The sequence below is a fragment of the Pithys albifrons genome, chromosome 22, assembly GCF_047495875.1.
Source record: "Pithys albifrons albifrons isolate INPA30051 chromosome 22, PitAlb_v1, whole genome shotgun sequence".
NCBI classification, from domain to species: Eukaryota; Metazoa; Chordata; class Aves; order Passeriformes; family Thamnophilidae; genus Pithys; species Pithys albifrons.
Genome location: NC_092479.1, coordinates 4,655,930 through 4,674,176, shown reverse-complemented (window position 1 = coordinate 4,674,176; position 18,247 = coordinate 4,655,930). Strand labels below are relative to the sequence as shown.

The 18,247-nt window shown below is 61.0% G+C and overlaps 1 protein-coding gene across 4 annotated transcripts in view; it reads left to right on the top strand.

Annotated features, from left to right (window-relative positions):
* Window positions 1–30: 30 nt before the first annotated feature.
* KCNAB2 (potassium voltage-gated channel subfamily A regulatory beta subunit 2) overlaps window positions 31–18,247 on the top strand; it is a 21,300-nt gene continuing 3,083 nt past the window's right edge. Inside the window, exons 1-15 of one of the 4 annotated variants that reach the window (XM_071575868.1) lie at window positions 31–91; window positions 5,492–5,611; window positions 5,980–6,021; window positions 13,946–13,989; window positions 14,366–14,403; window positions 14,593–14,672; window positions 15,136–15,180; window positions 15,335–15,379; window positions 15,450–15,493; window positions 15,619–15,705; window positions 16,829–16,914; window positions 17,106–17,226; window positions 17,361–17,455; window positions 17,643–17,763; window positions 17,850–17,938. In XM_071575868.1, the coding sequence (XP_071431969.1) occupies window positions 5,535–5,611; window positions 5,980–6,021; window positions 13,946–13,989; window positions 14,366–14,403; window positions 14,593–14,672; window positions 15,136–15,180; window positions 15,335–15,379; window positions 15,450–15,493; window positions 15,619–15,705; window positions 16,829–16,914; window positions 17,106–17,226; window positions 17,361–17,455; window positions 17,643–17,763; window positions 17,850–17,938 (1,014 nt within the window). In that variant the 5' untranslated portion in view covers window positions 31–91; window positions 5,492–5,534. Of the gene's footprint in view, window positions 92–2,018; window positions 2,409–5,491; window positions 5,612–5,979; window positions 6,022–11,523; window positions 11,751–13,945; window positions 13,990–14,365; window positions 14,404–14,592; window positions 14,673–15,135; window positions 15,181–15,334; window positions 15,380–15,449; window positions 15,494–15,618; window positions 15,706–16,828; window positions 16,915–17,105; window positions 17,227–17,360; window positions 17,456–17,642; window positions 17,764–17,849; window positions 17,939–18,247 lie in introns of those variants that run through there. The other 3 variants (XM_071575867.1, XM_071575869.1, XM_071575866.1) reach the window with 3 other exon arrangements.

The window sequence follows — 18,247 nt, the reverse complement described above, 5'->3', positions numbered from 1 at the left end:
GGCCAATGGGCGGCGGGCGGGGCGGGGCGGGGCGGGGCCGCCCCCCACGAGGGCGCGCGGCGGAGCGGCGGGAGCGGCGGACGCGGGGCAGGTGCGGGGCCGCGGGGGAAGCGGGGCCGGGAGCGGGACTGGGAGCGGGGCCGGGACAGGGCGATGGTGGGGGCGATGGGACCGGATATGGCCACGGGATCAGCTGAGACCACTCTGTCGCACGCTCCTCCCGCGGTGCGGGAAGCGGGGCCCTCACCGCGCCGCCGGCTCTCGGCCCAGTGGGACCCTGGGCTGTGTGGGGACGGGGGTGGTTGGTCGCCGTCCAGCGTTGGTTCGTTCCTCCAGCAAGGCGAGGTGACCCTGTGCGTGATGCTCCGGTAGCCTGCGGCCTGTCGCCATGCTCCGGGAGCGGCAGGGCTGCAGCCCTGGTGACATGGAAGTGGGAATGATGGATTTTCCCCAAACACCATCCGGTTTCCTCGTCAGAGCTACTTTGTGCACAGCGGGTCAAACGTCAGGGTTCCTTCAGTTTCCTTCAATTTCTCGGTTCGTTCCTTGTCTCCGTTGGCCACAGTGACCGGGCTCTACGGGTGGAAGGAGCCCCGAGCCCTGTGGAGGGTCCCGGGTCGCTTTGCAGCCCGTCTGCAGCCACTCTGCTCCTTCAGCTTTTCTTCTGCCAGGCGCAAAGCTCTCGGGCCTCTGACTCATCAGATCCTCTCCACCCTCCAATTTTTGAGGCTGTTTTCCTCATGATGGGGACCCTCGTTGGCCCCCGCCTGCTCAGCCGGTGGCTGGCACGTGAAGCTGTTGTGGTTCATGCCGGCGTCCTGGGACCATTCACACGGATGCCACGGGATCTCATCCAGGTCAGACGTGGTCCATGCCGCTGGCAGGCGCGGGCAGGACACCCAGCCTGCTTCCCAAAACCACAGCTTTCCTCCCAAAGCGTGGCTGGGAGCTGCGGTGCAGCGCAGTGGGTGAGTGCCAGAGCAGGCTGGGTGAGATGTATCCAGTCTGTATCAAATCCCTATACAGGCCTGTTGCATATATGCAGTGATTTTCTGGCTGGTAAGCAGGAAAAAGCCTCTGCACGCATTTTCCAACAGAAGGTTCAGGAGGGCTGCTGGTTTTATTAGTTATTGTTTTGATGAGGAGGGCGGGAGGGCCAGCCATCACCTGCTCTTTGTGTGCAGGTCTGCGGGTCAGATGCATCACCGAGCAGGAGGAGAACAATTTGGCACAAGGCTCCCACCGTCTGCTGGGGGAGCAAAACCACTGATGGGCTGGTGCTGGGAGCATCCCTGTACGGGACGCAGTTTATGGCCTTTCCCATCTGTCACTGGCTGTTCCTGGAGCTGGTGTGGCATTGAAAGCGGGCAGCCTGTCAAGTTCACCCACCCCAGCAGTGCCAAGTGGTCACTGTGGGTGTAGGCTTGGTTTGGAGCAGGCAGTGTGCTTGGCCCCATCACTGCCAGGATGGTGCTGGAAGGGCAGAAAAAGTGCCAAGATGCTGCCATGAAGCTGAGGATAACTTGGCTGAGGGAGAGGAACTGGGTTTTCCTAATTTATAACTGCCAGAGCACCACTGCATGAGCAGTGTGTCCAGAACCCTGACCCCTTTTTGCAGGCTTGGCCTCTAGTTTTCCTGTTAGATCCAGCCGCATCAGTGTTGTTATTCCTGCGGGATCACCGTGGGGACCAGCCTGCTCCAGTTACTGGGGTGTCTCTGAGCCGTACTCTCTGGGAGTGGGGAGTGGAGGGTTTGCCCGAGGTGACCAAAAATCCAAAGGCGCTGAAAAGGCATGATAGGCACGAGCTGAAAAGGACGGCTGGCCAGCAGCGGGACTGACCCGGTGCTGGAGGCAGCCCCGCAGCATCACTGCCGATGCTGCATTTGATTTTTTAAGAAAAACACCCGGCGTGATTTAAGGCAGCGATGATGCAGCTCCTGCCCAGGCTCCCTGCGGCCCCGGACGAGCCTCCCCCCGCCTGAGCTGCGCAGGGGCGGTCGGTGGCAGCCGCTCGCTCGCCCACGCGCTGCCGGTGCCGGGCTGCGGCGCCGACACGGTTAAGGCACCGGCGGGATCGGGAGCCGGCTGCAGCCACCGGCGGAGGCAAACTTGCCGAGTCAGGATGTGAGAGCGGCAGGGACGGCTCTGCAGCATCCCTAGGTGCTGCCGCATCCTGAGGCGCGAAGGGCTCGGCTTCCCCCTCCGCCAGACGCCTTTTCCCGGGGACGGAGCGGGAATGGGGTAGGAACCGTCATCCGCTGCGTTTGCCGCCGGCTGTAGCAGCTGCTTTGCGCCGGCACCGGCATCGCTTCCCGGGAGCAGCGGAGCCTGCAGCTCGCCGGGCTTTGACTCATTTCTTTGTGCCTCCTGACCTCGCGTCTCCCTCCCTCCGAGCACCGGAGCCAGGTAGGTGCGGTGCTGGGTGCCAGCGGGGCCGCGGCGGTGACTCGGCCGTGCCTGGCCGGCAGCCACGGCACAGCGGGGAACTGGCAGGGTCACACACCAGGCACGGGGGCTCGGTATCCTGATGGACCCACGCACTTTGGCACTTGTGTACGTGACGGCAGAGCCGGAATAACCCCGGCTGACGCGCCGCATGTGCTTTTGGGCTGTGTCATTGACTCGGCAGCCGAGCAGTGCCGGCGCTTCGGCGATCACGGGCGACCTCACGTGTCGCAACTGAATCCCCAGCACGCGCCTGCTGCGTTGTCGCGATGATGGGCTGCTGAAGGTGCCGGAGCCCACCAGCGCGGTCGGAGGGGCCCGGCGGGCTGGGGGACGCTGCGGCGCAGCAGAGGCTCCCGGGCCGAGGGAAAGGGCAGGGCTGCTGCTCTGCGGATCCCTGCGGCGCCCGTGCAGCCGGGGGGGCACGGGACCAGCACGGGGCATGAGCGCAGAGGTGACGGCAGGAGGTGCCGAGGCGACAGAGCAGGGCAGCGTGAGTCATTGAGCTAAAGTCACCTTCCCCGTGACGTCTGAGAGGGGGGGCATTTGCTGCAAACACGGTTAAAAATGGGGAGAAATACAGGGATGGGCACCTGGCGTGGTGACATGCTCCATCTCTCATTCCCTGCATCCCTCACCTTAGCAGCTGGGCAGAATGCTGGGGTGCCCAGGGCAGGGGTCTCCCAGGGCCTCGTCCTTGGGGGTTCAGGCTCATCAGAAGCAGTGGTCTCCTCCATACATTCCCATCAATTCCATGTGCAGTTTCACCCTGTCCTGCTCTGATAGTGCTGTGTTTGGGAGGGTGCAGTCCATAATCCTTCCCAGGCTGACCCAGCCCTGGGTGCTTCCTGGGCATAAACTGTCTGTGTCGCAGTGCCCACACTGTTTTGCCCCATTGTGCTGCCAGGGACAGGGATGGAGCCCAGTGGGAGCACAAACTGTTAGGGCCCCCTGCACCCTTCACATGGCTCCTGGGTGCATCCTGCAGAAGAAAACACTTTTCTTCCTTTTCGGGCTGTTTGCCCCACTGAAAATACCGCAGTTGCGGACTCGCATCCCAGTTGTGATGTGAGGAAACGGGAGGTGCAGGAGCAGTCTCAGGGAAGCACCAACTTGCCAGCATGGAAAGGACTGGCCCTTGGCAGTACCTTTGGCTCAGGGAGCTCAGAGGGATGATTTGGCCGCAGAGGCTAGAATGCTCTGGCTCCTCAGGGTGCAGAGCCTTGAACTGTGTGCCTGTGGTCCAGCCACACTTCCCAGCAAAGTCCCTCCAGCACCACCAGAGACTTTCCAGCCACTGCACTCAGTCCCTGCAGTATTGCTGGGAGGCAACGGGGAAGGGGCATCAGGTCCTACTGAAAATTGCAGAGAGACGAGATCCTGGCACCACAGCCCTCCGGGATACAGAAGCAGCCCGCCCTGAGCCACTCAGGAGTCCATGATTGTGGCATTGCAAGCAAGAAGCTGCACAGCTGTGCTGGGGCATGGGGGTCCAGTCGGACCCTCTGCAGGCATTCCCCAGCTCCCCTCAGCTGCTGTATGCCCCCACTAAAGAAGTGACACTGAGCAGCCATAAGTGGGCAGGACAGTGCCCAGCCAGTGGCTGCCACAGAGCCAGAGGTACTGCAGGCAACTGTCCACTGCCAGGCGAGGCTCCGGGAGCTGCAGAGCCAACACAAGCAGCCCCGGGAGAAGCTGGGGATTCACAAGGGCTCAGGGGGCTTAGCAGGGTCCTGATTAGGGGGCCTGGAAGGGTTCTGCTTCGGGCACAGGGCAGTGCTGCGGGGCCAGGAGAGAGCGGTTCCTTCCTGACCTCTCAAAAATAAACCCGGCTTTAGAGAGCTTGCCTGGGCTCTGGCTCCGTCGTGGCTGCGGCCAAGAGTGATGCGCTCCTGTGGCTCTCGGGAGAAGAGCGATGGGGATCTGTGCCGGGGCTCAGCGGGGCCGGGAGCTGCGGTGGGCGGGCGGGCGGCTCCACGGGGACGGGCTCGGCTGCCGCAGCCGCTGCCATTGGGCTGCGTGGGCTGCAGGGGCTGCGCCGGGATGCAGGCACGCCGTGCCGGGATGCCGGAGGGATGCAGGTTGCGGGAGGAATGCAGGATGCTGGCACACTATGCTGGGATGCAGGAGGGATACAGGATATGGATGCAGGATGTAGGCATTCCCTACTGGGATGCAGGCAGGATGCGATATGCAAGCACACTGTGCGGGGTGCAGGCATGCTGTGCCAGGATGCAGGAGGGATGCAGGATGCAGGCATGCTGTGCCAGGATGCAGGTGGGATGTGTGCCAGGACGTGAGCACACTCTGTAAGGCCATGCTCCTGCTGAGGTCAGGGCAGCCAGGAAGGAGCCTGGAGATCTCTCGGTCCCCATCTGGGGGAAAGAGCAGCTGGTGACCTGTAGTGTAAAGATGGCATCTCACCAGCCTGAAGAAAGATGGGATAAATTTAAATCCTAGCCCCAATTCTGTAAGGAAGTGTCATCATTTTCTGTGATACTGGAAACTGCTGACAGTGTTGCAGGAGCAGGAGCGCAGCTCCCAGGGAGTCATGCTGCATGCCCCTGGCATGGGGACAGGGATAGGAAGGATTGGGGTTGCCTGGGGGTGAGAGCCCCCTTTCTGTTGCACTTCCTGCATCCCTGTGCACACAGTCACTTGTGGGCTGCAGGAAGAGCTGGGCTGTTTTCCTCATCCTGGCATGGCCCTTGCAGAAGGACCCTCAGGGTGGCTTCGCGATTTTCAGAATGTTTCATTTTTCAGGGTCGCATTTCCCTACCATTTCCTGAGTGCTCTCCCCAGAAGTTTGGGGAAAGCAGCCAAGCTGACAAATCAGGGGCACGGGGTTGAGGTGAGATGATTTTTGGATCAGCAGCAGGTCAGGGTGTAAGCCCCGGGGTGTGGGGCTGGCGGGGCTGCTGTGCCCACACTGCTGCCCATGCCACATGCCCATCCGGCTCACAAGCTTCTGCAACAGGAAGCACCGTCATGCGCGTGCCCAAAAAGCCCTCATTTCTTCCTTTTTTTCTCTTCCCCTCTGGCAGGGGGTGAGGCAGCGAGTGGCTCCGGGGAGCCCAGGGTGGCTCCATGTATCCCGAATCCACCACTGACTCCCCAGCGCGACTCTCGCTGCGGCAGACGGGCTCCCCAGGGATGATTTACAGGTAAGGGTGCAGGATGGTGGTGGTGGGGCTCTGTGGGGCTTCAAACCTGGGCCCATGGCACCCCAGAACCACCACACTCTCTGAAACTGCTCTGACACTCCGAAACCGCCCCAGCATACTTTGTGCAAAAACTGCCAGGACAAAAACCTCACACAGTAGCAGTAGCATTTTGGGGTGCTGGTGCCTTTATAGGCATAGTGGGTATTTCTGGGGTCACGCAATGCCCAGTGCACTGTGCTCACTGTGATGTGGCATGGGTGGGTGCCACTGACCCTTCCCGTGGCCACTGGCTCTGCTGCTTGGTCTCGCTCCTTCTTTCTAATGGGGTTTGTGGCATCTTTCTTCTCTCTCCCCTTTGCTGTCGGAAGCGCGAGGTACGGGAGCCCCAAGCGCCAGCTCCAGTTCTACAGGTAACCCAGCCCTTCTCCCTCCCCAAAATCCCCCCAGCAAGTGGCCACGGCCCCTGACTGGGTGCTGCTGGCACAACGCTGCCCTGCCCACCAGGCCAGAGTCCCTCCATGTGGGATGGGCATCAGTGGTGTGGCATCACCTTGTCACCTGCTCGTGGGTTTGGGAGCGCAGCGTGGGGACCCTGCGGTGCACCTGGGTGGAGGGGACCATCCCCCTGGGCTGCCCAAGCAACAAAGTGTGGCTTGAGTGTGGCAGGAGGGCTGTGTGGGGCATCCTGCGCCAATGTTGTGCCTGGAGGAACTCACTGTCTTTTTCCCAGGGGCAGCTCCAGGAACCCAGCCAGCTGCTCTGCTGCTCCTGCTATTAGGAGCAGCATCATTAAGTGGTACAGGAGGCAACACTCGCCCCCTCCACTCTTCTACCATCTGAAGTGAGGGCAGCTTTTTGCCCATGCACTGTTCCAGTGCCAGCAGGCACTCTGGTATTTCTGGGGCCACAGCAGCCCTGGTGGTGTGGGACTGGGTCCAGCCTGGTCACCCTGGGGCAGGGAGCTGCCCCTGGAGAGAGCCATGGCCCCCCTCACTCCATCCCACAAGTAGCAGGAGGAGGTGAGCCTGGCTGGCACTGGAATGGCTGAGTGGCACTGTGAGTGGAGAGCCTGGCCCAGCACCATCACCAGCACTGCCAAGCCGCAGGCACAGGCAGATTTTGTTTGACAAACTGGCCTGAACCACTGGACACATCTGGTGCAAAAGGCTCACTGACAGGCAGAACCCAGCTTGTGCATAGGGGCTGCCTTCAGGGATGCACTGCCAGTGTCCACCACCCAGTTCCATGTCAGGGCTCCAGCCCAGAGGAGGCTGCCTTTGATTCCTGCCACAGCCCAGCTCCGACCCTGCTGCCGCGGGGACCACAGGAGGGCTGTGTCTGCCGCAGGGGACCGTCTCCACTCCCCGATGGCCCCAGTGTCGAGCTGTCCTCACCGTCCTGTGTGCCGGTGGTGCGGGGCCTGTCACCGCAGGGTGAGGGGCGGCTGCTATCAGGGGCGGCCGTTCCAGCGTTGCAGCAGCACATCTCCAGGCTTTTAGCGAGGCGCCATGAATAATTTAGCTCCCTTTCGCAAGGAAGAAAATCCCCTAATAGGGCTAATGGAGCGCGGTGAGAAGTCGGGCGCTGGGGGCCCGGCGTGGCCGCCAAGTGCTTTGGACGCCAAGCGTCGACACTCCCCTAAATGCAAAACAACGCGGCGGCCGCGGCTCTTATATCTGCCCCGGGGCAGCCTGGCCGCCCAGAGCTGCGCTGCTGCTGAGCAGCTTCCCTGGCGCGGTGAGTCGGGGCCGGTGGCGCGGGCAGTGAGTGGGGATGGGCATAGCGGGCAGCAAGCGGGAATGGGCACTGTCATGGGGCAGCCGCTGCAGGCAGCGGGGAAGATTTTCCGTGCACGGCGACGTGGGATTTGGTGGCTTTGCGTGGTTTTCTTTTGGGATTTGGGGTCTTTCTGGCTTTATGTGGGCTAGTGGCTGCCAGCAAGTTCCCAGCTTGTCAAGCCAGGCTGGCCAGACGCCTCTCCGGGCAGGTGCCCTGCCCATCACTCACTTGTTGTGACCCCGATGCTGCTAACGGTGCTGGTATCCTGCAGAACCCGTGCCCTTGTCCCCATTCTTGCTCCTTCCCCCCGAAACAGCCTTTCCCGCTTGGGCAGGGCGTGGCTTGTCCTGGGCAGGTCCTGCTGCCCCTCGGCTTCTCAGCCCGGGAGCACCGGGATTTCTGCTAATGATCGGCTGTGAATGCACCACCACCTCCGTGCTCTCTCTGCCATCCTGTACCGTTGCTCTGCTGAAAATCAGGGAGGTGTCGAGATGGGTGAGCCAGTGGGTTCCCGCTCTGTTCCTCAGTGCAGCCCAGACCAAACCCCATTTTGCTGCTGTGGAGCAGTGGTGCAGTAAGCTAATGCTTCTCCTTGACGCTGTCAGGCAAGGGGATCCCACTACACCAAGGGGATCCCACTGGGATCAAGGAGATCTCAACAGGTGCTTGCACCTAAGCAGGAGCCACTGATGCTGCCCTAATTAAAACTACTAGCCATAGAGAAGAACTGGTGCTGGTGGTGCCAGCTTGTCTCCAAATTTGAAGTGTGGCAGGAAGAGGCTGGTAACCATGGTTCAGCTTTGCCACATCTGAAGCAAATATCCCTTTTCCATGTCTCCCTGTGTTCCCAAGGCATTGCTACAGAGCAGGAGAAGCACAGAGTGGTCTCTGGCAGCACTGGGTGTCACAGGAGCCCCGCCAGGGTTTTGGTCATTCCTGGCCAGCTGTTGCTCCATATCCTCTGTGTCTGGAGTCTTTGGAGTTGACAGCAGCAGAGAGCACTTCATCTTTGGCTCCTGCTGCCATCAATGTGAGCTTCACAGGGAAAGAAAAAACCACCAGTGGGAGCCTGGCTGGAACCTGATGCCAGTGCAGATCCGGCACAGTGCATTCCCAGTGGCTGCTCTGGTACCAGCACCATGATTTTGGCCCCAGTCCTCACTCCTTTCAGACACTGAGAACAAGAGACACTGGAGAGCGGCACAGAAATCGATGCTGGTGCCAGTGAGGTCCCAGTCGTAGAGGCAGCAAGGACTTTGGTGGTTGAGAAGCCCACCCTGCAGCAGCCTATTTTCAGCAGTTGCACCAGCTGGGAGGTCACTGCCGTGGTGGTGAGGAAGGTGTTGGCTGGCAGTGCACATTGCGACAGTGTAATGCAGGCACAGCGAGTGCCTGGTGCCCACAATTCCTCTGCGGATGCCCACTCTTCCTGGGGAGCCCCACAGAGACTTTCCTATCCTTACTTCTGCCCACTGGCTGCCAGATTCTCACCAGCAGCACTTGTGCCACCACTTCCCACAGCTCAGCCAGCTCCCTGGGCCCACCACATCCCTCACCGGGGCAATGTAGCCCAGCTGGTGTGAGCCGGGGCCAGTGCAGGCAGGGCATGGGCCACACTGCTGCAACATGGCTTGGGGCAGCTGTGGTAGGCACTCCTGCAGCCTCAGCCATGGGCTGTGCCACATCCCTGTCCTGTTCTTTCTCCCATTGTGCTTCAGTTCCCATGTCAGTGCTTTGTTCTGCTGAGGAGACTGGCTCTGCTGAGGTCCCCACTGCCCCCTGCCTGTGCTGCATGTCCTGGCAAGGGCAGGTGCCACCACTCCAGCATGACAGCATGGGCAGGAGTCTGCTCTGAGTGGCAATGGAGCCCATGTCGTGCTTTCCCAGCTCTCTCCGTAGCACCACGTAGTGGTTGGTGGTGTGGCCAGCCAGCAGAGCCCGTGCTTGGGTGGCAGGATGCTCTCCATGACCTACAGTGAGAGCCTGCGCAGCGTGGCCAGTCGGCCCACTCCCGAGTGGGGGCTGCCCCCAGCTCCCCGGGTGGCCGATGGGCTCGAGCTGCGGCGGCTGCGGGACGTACGGGCCGCAGCACGGGCGAAGACACTGGAGGAGTTCCTGCGGATGCATGGGCTCTCCCTGGCTGACAGCACTGCCCACGCCACTGGCATGAAGTACAGGTAAGGCAGCGCCGTGAGGGCAGCTTGGGCCAGGGTGCAGAGACAGCGCAGGGGATGCTGTGTGGTGCTGGTTTGACACCTCATTGGGAGAATGGCTCTCACCTGTGCTCACCTCGGCTTCCCTGTGCCTCACCAAGGCTGGGAGGAGCTGATGCCTTTGGCACTTTGGGTGATCTGGTGCTGTGTGTGCTGGAGAGGTGGCAGCCAGTCAGTGCTGTTAGCACTCACCTGCTTGGTGATCTTTGAGCTGACATTCCCATTTGCTGTTCAGGTATTTGCAGATGCAAACACCCTCTGCACTTTACAGACAAGGCAGCTGGAGCAAACAGCCACCTAAGGGCTGTCTCTGCCTTACAGGTGTACATCTCCATCTGAAGGGTGTACATCTCCATCTGAGGGGTGTGCATCTCCATCTGAGGGGTGTATATCTCCATCTGAGGGGTGTACCTCTTCATCTGACGGGTGTGTGTCTCTGCCGGCCGGGTGTGCGTCTCCTGACTGACAGCTGTGTGTCACGAGGCGGGTGCGCCATTAATTTTGAATGTGTGTCCCAGTGCAAGGTGTATCAGATTTTCAGCCAGTATTTGTCCTTCTTCAGGAATTTGTCCTTATTTGCCCTTTTCTGGGCAGCCGCTGAGGCGGCCGTGGCCCTGTGGAGTGATGAGGCTGCTCTGTCCAGTGCACCCCTCCCTGCTCTCCCCTTGTATCACAACTGGGGTGATGGAATGCAGGGCCCAGCACCCCCAGTCACCCAGTTCAGGGTTGGCCAGGGGCACCAGGCCTGGGGACAACAGCTGTTCCCCCTGTGACAGCACGGCAAAGCCCTTTGCCCCCCACTGTAGCAAAGCCCCCAGGAACTGGCAGCTCTTCCAGCTCCTGTCATGCCGCACTGTGCCATGCCGTGCTGCGCCTCGGGTCAGGTTCCCCTCTGCTCACAATGACCGCGGTAACATTTACACAATGGCAAGAGGCTATCAAATATTCATGGTGACATTATTTATTGATGGAAGCTGCTGGCACAGGCACCCCCAAAGGTGCTCCTCCTTTGCCTATGTCACCACTGCCCTCAAAAATCTGTGGGGTTTCTCCTCCTCCGGGGGCTGCTGACTGCTGTCGGGTCTCCCCCCTGTGCTGGAGCCGGCACTGGCAGGATTACCAGCTAAGGAGCTTTACGGCAGAGGGAAGCGGAGGAGATTACAAGATTTCTCACTAGTTTGGGAGCGAATGTGCGTAATTTCCCGCAAGCCCCGTTCCCACATTTTGCTCTGTCCTGAGAGGCGCGGCGGGTGCCGGCAGCCGGCACGTGGCCCCGGCTGCAGGACAGTGCTGTAGCACGGTTACTTGTGTCCCTGCTTTGGCAGAAGGTGCTGGGCTGGTGTTCGCCTTGCTCCACTTTGCTTGCACTGGGCAAAATCTGAGGGATGTGCTGCTGGGGCCATAGCCCCAAGGGGGCAACTGGTCCGACTTCGGCAAACAGTCTAGCTCTGCTGCGGGAGAGCCGCCAGCATCGCCACCGCCTGTGCCCTCTCCCAGCCGTGGGGTTGGCAGTGTACACGCACTGCTGCCAGAGAGTTTGGTTTATGACCTGTGCAAAGGGATGCTGTGCTTCGGTGCGTGGCCAGAGGGAGGCAAGGAAGGACCTCTTCACTCCGTTGCCTCAGCCCAAAACGGGGCTGAGCCAGCAGCCGAGCCCGCGGGGTATGCCCAGCAGGGTACAGTGGGGTCCTGCCCCGCCGCGGCCCCTCGGGGGTCCCGGCAAGGGTGCTACCCTTCCTGCCCCCACCTGCCCGCGCGTCGCTCGCTCGTTTCCTGAGCTCATCAAATATTGAGGGCAGGAGGGCTGACGGGAGCTCCGCGCCCGCCGCCCCGCAGCCCCCCGCCGTCACGTTGGCGGCGCGCGGGAGGAGCTCCCGCCTCGCCCGGGGCGCCGGCTAAATTTAGGCAGCTGGCGCTGCTGCCCGGCGGAGCAGCATGCAGGTCTCCTTTGTGTGCTCCGAGCACAGCATCAAGAGCCGGAGCGCGGAGGACCGGCTGAACCGACAGAATGCCGGCAGCCCCAGCCTCGGCACCCGCGGCAAGTTCCGCGCCGTGGCCATGGTGGCCCGCAGCCTGGGGCAGCTCTCTGTGCAGAACGCCCCCTCCTCCAGCGACTCCAGCGTCAAGCAGCCGGGGATGAAATACCGGTAGGAAACGGGCACAGCTGGGGCTTTCCCTGTTTCTCACCGGGATTGGGGCGTCCTGCGCGTCTGGGGGTCGGCGTGGGGCCGCACTCCCCTGATTCCCGGCTAGCGACCAGCTCTGTCGTTTCTCGGCACTAAAAGTGCTGACCGGGCGCCTCCGTGTGCTTCCTCGCTGTTTGCTCCCGTCCCCTCGGGACAGCTTTAGTCCGGCGGCGCGTAAAACCTTCAGAATGGGGGCAGAAGGGACCCTAAAATTCAGAGTAGTATCAGCAGCATCCCCAGCGCCTGTCAAGCCGGGCTGGCTGCGGAGCCGGGTGGGTCTGGGGAGTCACGGCAGCGTTAATCCGGGCTGCCACAGCATCCTTATGGTTGCTGCCAGAGACTCATTACCCTGCGAAGTGACCGCGGAACCGTAAACTGGGATTCGGGTCTGGCTGCCCACGGTGGGTCTGGAATTGGAGAGTGGCATGTGCACATGTGGCCCCCTTGATCAGCATCCACGGGGCTCATGCACTGCACATCCCTGGCTCTGGGTTAGAGCGCTGGAGGCTTCCCCTAATGAGTCTGAATGTGCACCCCAGTGGGGCTAGGACTCCCCCTACCTGAGCACGCACCCCAGGGCATGCCCCCCCCAGATGAGCCTGCACGCTACAGTCCAGCTGCAAGCAGCCACGTGCCCCCGCTGCAGCCCAGATGTGCCGGCATTAGGCACAAAGCACGTCAGAGTGCTGGGGTGAGCCCGACTGTCACCCACCAGCATCATCCAGATCAGGTGAGAGTCCCCTCACCTGGGCACTGGCTGGAGGGCTGGGGTGGCTCCATCCAGTTCTCAAACATCAAACCTTTGCATGGCTGGCAGCAGTTCTGGGGCCGTGTGCGGTGGCATCCTCAGAGCTTGGTGCTCCTGTTCCACTGTCACATCCCCCTCCAGAGGACGAGCATGCCGGGATCACCTTCTCCCAGGCAGTGGGTGATCAGCTTGGGGGTTCTTGCTGGTGGCTGCTGAAGGGACAGTGATGCAGAGAGATGCTCCAAGTGAAGGGATGGGGTAGGAAAGCTGTGGTGCAGTGCAAGGGGATGCTTGGCCTTCTGAAGTTTTGCCAGTATCTCCTTTGGGCAGCCAGTCAACACACTTTGGGGCTGGAACATTGGGAGCAGTGATGGCCACTTGCCCAGGAGGATCCTGGTGATGCCGCTGGAATAGCCAGGATAGGTCCAATGCTGTCCACTCCCATGGCAACCGCCATCAAGAGGGTTTGAGCCACTGCTGCCCCATGGCCATGGCCTCTCCCTGCCATGCAATGCTCTAAAAGCCCCACAAGGCCAGGGGAGCACCCACACTTCCAGATACTGGGTAATCAGATGGCAGCATGGAAGGACAATGCGCCGACTCAGCACAGGCAGCAATTCCCTGCCACCATACTAAGGCCACGGCTGCTCCCTGCCCAGCTCCTGGTGCCCGTGTCGGTGGTGCCGGCGGTGGCGGTGCCTCCGGTTGCTATGCGACACCCGCGCGGGCGAGCTGCCGCGGCTCACCTACACTTTATTTATTTTAACGCTCATTTCTCAAGCCTTTGTCATATTTAACAAGGAAGTGGCTCTCCATCACTGTGGTGAAGGCGTCTGCCAGCCCGGCCCCCTTTCTGAAAGCTGTTCTCCAGTTCCTTATGCTGGTCAAATTTTCTGGGGTGCTCCATTTCTCCAGGATGCTGCTCTACTCATGAGCACCCTTGCTCTGTACAAGTTGTGTGCTTCCCTGTGCCATGATGTAGAGAACAGGCACAACTCATACCATGTGTGGGATGCTTCAGTTCTGATCACGAGCATGCCAGCTCCCCCCGCTCTCATCTCACCCCCTTGTGCCAGCAGCACTCTCAGGGCAGCCAGACATCCTGGCCTTGTCACAGGGAACTGCTTTAACGAGGTCACTCTCCACTGTCCCCAAGATAACCCTTCCAGGCACAGCATCACTGCACCAGTGCTGGCAGTGCCACGAGTGAGCCACAGGATGCCTGGCCTGGGATGGCTCTTAAATTGGTTGCAGGGGGACTCTCATTGTGAGACTGTCCCAGGTGGGGATGGGGATGGAGACCAAGGACCACCACTGCCCCTGCCTGGTGCATTCAGTGGCACATGGGATGCCTAAAATGGAGTTTTGGGGATTTCTGGCACCTTTCCTGATGCTTTCTGTCTTCCAGGAACCTTGGGAAGTCTGGGCTGCGTGTGTCCTGCCTAGGCCTGGGTAAGTGCCAGGGTTTGCCACAGCCCTTCGGCATCCCTTCAGTCCCACAGTGGCTCCCAGTGCTCCCCAGCGAGGATGGCGCTTGCCTGCCCTGTTGATGTTTGCGCAGGAAAGGAAAGGGTTTCCCTCGGCCCTGCGGCTGTTTTGAGTCACAGCCCAGAAATTGTCAAATTATTTTCTCTTTTTCTGATGCGATAGGAAGCGACTGGGCCATGCTGGGAGCGCCGTGCTGCACGCGGCCCGGCCAGCTGTGGCCACCACGTGCCGGGGCTGTGCTGAGGGAGCCAGGGTGGGTGGCCAGGGGCTCAAGGCGGTGGCACTCGTTGCTCACCATGCTCACCATATTCACCGTTCACACACCCTCTCTCCCCTGCAGGGACATGGGTGACTTTTGGAGGGCAGATCACAGATGAGGTAAGACTGCACCCTGTCATCCTATCCCTCCCCAGCCTTTCCCTGGTGAGCAGGGAAGGGATGGGGCTGGCACAGCTGCGGCTGTGATCTGGGTGCACATGGCATGCCAGAGCTCACCAGTGCTCTGTGCATGCGCCTGTGCATCGGCTCTGGGCCACCCCCTTCGCCGACCCCACTCTCTCCTCACAGATGGCGGAGCAGCTGATGACTTTAGCTTATGACAACGGCATTAATCTCTTTGACACAGCAGAAGTCTACGCTGCTGGCAAGTAGGTACCCTGCTTTGGCAGCATCACAGGGGCCTCATTCTGCACCCTGGGCCCTGGCACCTTCAAACTATGGCAACATTGGGAATCTCCTGGGTTTGCCAGCTGCAAAGTGGCTTCCAGGATGGGGCTGCGAGTGCTTGCTCTCAGAGGGTCATGGTTCTGGCAGTCCTGTGGTGGTCTGTGCCATGCAGACACATCCATGCACCCTCACATCATGATGAGCAGTGGCTGAGCCCAGGGCACGCTGGCCTGGAGCATCACTGTGTGTCCATGCACCCACATAAAATTAGAGAGCTCATGCATTCTGCTCTGAGCGCTGCAGCCAAAGGGCAAATGGTGTCCCCATGGCTGCCATGTTTGCCTCTTAGTCTGCCAGGGACTGGAGCCATCCCTGTCAGCTGTCCCCAGTCCCCTCCACCACAGCAGCCAAGGCACTGGTGGCTGATGTCCCCTTTCCTTGTAGGGCCGAGGTGGTGCTGGGGAACATCATCAAGAAAAAAGGGTGGAGGTAAGCTGTTTCGGAAAGCCATTGCTACAGCCCCAGTGGGCTGGGGAAACCTGGCAGAGCAGCCCTGGGCAGGAACGTGTGTGGGCAGGGAGTGGCCAGGGTGCATGGGGCTTTGCAGGTACCACCACCGGTGACTCTCTCTCTCTCCCTGCAGACGGTCCAGCCTGGTCATAACCACCAAAATCTTCTGGGGAGGAAAGTAGGTAACGCCCACCCTGCGGCAGAGCAGCCAGCACGGGCCAGGCTCTCACTCGCCTTTCCTTTTCCAGGGCCGAGACGGAGAGGGGCCTATCCCGAAAACACATCATAGAAGGTAGGGGTAGGGGTGGGGGTGCTTGCTGGGTGCTGCTGGCTGTGGTGCCAGGCTGTGCCTCAGCAGCTGCCTCACTGCTGGCAGCATGGGGACCAGCACACCTGACAGCCCTGTCCACATGGCAGGTCTGAAGGCTTCGCTGGAGCGACTGCAACTGGAGTACGTGGATGTGGTGTTTGCCAACCGTCCCGACCCCAACACGCCAATGGAAGGTGGGTGTGCGCCACGGTGCCACACTCCTCCCCACTGCCTTTCGTCACTGTCGCGGTTGGTTTGCACCAGGCTTGTGTTTCAAGGGCGTTTTCCCTCCTGAGCAGACTCCGCTCCTCCGCCACCACGGTCAGTCCGTGCCATGGTCATGCCTCTGCCACCCCCCGCCCGGCACCAGGAGCCTCTTGGCCATGATGGGGCGGGTTGGTGGCACGGTGGCAGGTCGTTGCCCCCATCCCAGCAGCAGTGACTCCACTCTCTCTAAATCTCTCTTTTATCACCAGGGGACCCATTTAGTTCCTCCAAGTCCAGGACTTTCATCGTAGAAGGTACTCCCTGCCCGCACTCTGCCCGCCAGCCGCTGCCCGTCCCAGCGGCATTTCCTGGGGCAGAGCCCCCACTCCTCTGTGACCCCTGTCCCTGATCCCCCTCCTTGAGCAAACCCCGCCATGAGATGCAGAGGCAGTGGCAGCAGAACACAAATAACCCCCTGGCCCTTCAGACTGTACTGCAGTTAAAAGGAAAAAAGCAGAGAGGCTCCTGCCCCTCCAGGGTCCTGCTGTGGGACGCCCTTGGCCCATGCTGGGGTCTGCGGCTGTGAGCATGCTGGGGTGTGCATCCCGGTGCCAGCCGGGCAAGCCTCGCACCCCTTGCTCTCCCCACTGCTCACCTTTGGCTGAAGGAGCGCGTCTTGGCTTGGTCCCAGCCCGCATGGCTCAGGGATGGCTCTCCCCAAAACTCCCAAGCCCCTTGCACGGGGTCCAGGCTTCTCTCCCTGGGTCTCCGTGCATGGGCGATGCATCAGACCCTCCCCTTGCAGCGGTGCCGGTGCTCGAAACCTCACAGTGTGTGGGGCCACTGCCAGGAGCCTCGGACTGCTCTCAATGTCAAGAGAGCCCCGGCACCGCCAGCAGCATGTCATGCTGTGGTCCCCGGCACATCCTGAGTGGCTGCTCCCCCTGTTCCCATCCTGCTCCTCTGAAAGCATCCCCTGGACACAGCCCAGCTCTCGCCACAATGTTGGGGAGCGGGATGCCCACCAGCCGTCAGTGTGGTGTGAACTCCCTTCTGCTGGTGCAGCCCCTGCTAACCCCTGCCTGCCGCTCTCTCCTTCCCTCCTGGCAGAGACGGTGCGAGCCATGACCCACGTCATCAACCAGGGAATGGCCATGTACTGGGGGACCTCACGCTGGAGCTCCATGGAAATCATGGTAGGGGCCCAGGGGACTGGGGCAGCAGTAGTGGAGCAGTCCCAGTGACACTGCTGACGCTGATTTAATTAGACAGCAGCTGTCAGGAGCCAAGTGTGTGCAGATGTGCTTGAGCCTTAATCATTGCTAGGCTCAGCTGGGGGCTCAGCACAGGGAGTGGCAGGACACTGAGGGTGCCCACTCTTCTGCAGGAGGCATACTCAGTGGCCCGGCAGTTCAACCTGATCCCACCAATCTGTGAGCAGGCCGAGTACCACATGTTCCAGAGGGAAAAGGTGGAGGTGCAGCTGCCTGAGCTCTTCCACAAGATAGGTATGGTGGCAGAGGTCTCTCCCCAGCCCCCAAAGCACAGTGCTCCTCATGCCCAGCACTGCTGAGCTCAGCTGCCATGTTCCCTAGGGGAGCTGGGGGCATCAGCATCACCCCCTGTTCTGCTCTGTCCGCAGGTGTCGGAGCCATGACCTGGTCCCCACTGGCCTGTGGCATTGTCTCGGGGAAGTACGATGGGGGGATCCCCCCCTACTCCCGTGCCTCGCTGAAGGTGAGCTGCACTGGGGCCAGGGGGCACACTGGGATAGACAGAGCTGGGGGAGCAGGGCCAGGGGCCTCTCAAAGTCCCTGTGGGAGCAGAAGCTCCAGGATCCATGACCCAGGTTGTCTGGGGATGCCCTGCCTTCACAAGGTGCCAGTACACTCAATCCCCCCAACACTCCTTCCTACCTCCCCAGGGATACCAGTGGCTGAAGGACAAGATCTTGAGTGAGGAGGGCCGGCGGCAGCAAGCAAAGCTGAAGGAGCTGCAGGCCATTGCCGAGCGCCTGGGCTGCACTCTGCCCCAGCTTGCCATTGGTAAGGGGACGAGGGAACAGAGGGTTGCTGGGGGTGACACTGGGACAACCGGCCCATCTTCAGGCTCTGCTCTCCCTCCTCTCCAGCCTGGTGCCTGCGAAATGAGGGTGTCAGCTCCGTCTTACTGGGGGCCTCCAATGCTGACCAGCTGATGGAGAATATTGGAGCAATACAGGTCAGTGCTCCCAGCGGGTGTAACGTGTCCCTGAGCACTCACTGCTGCACCACACTGTGCAGGGAAAGAAGGTTGTGAACCCAGCACCATGACAGGTTTTACTTGTCATGAAGGCAAGCAGCAGAGATGAGGCTTTGCTGGACTGAGGGGGCAGGGTTGGGCCCAACCCAGGCTCTCCCTAACTGGGTCACCCATCTGGCAAGCTAGGGCTTGTGGTGCGACCATGGTGGGGTGGAGGCGGTGAGTGCGGCACGGCTGCATCCCACCGCCGGCTGCATCCTCCTGCACATACCACAGTCATGATCCCAA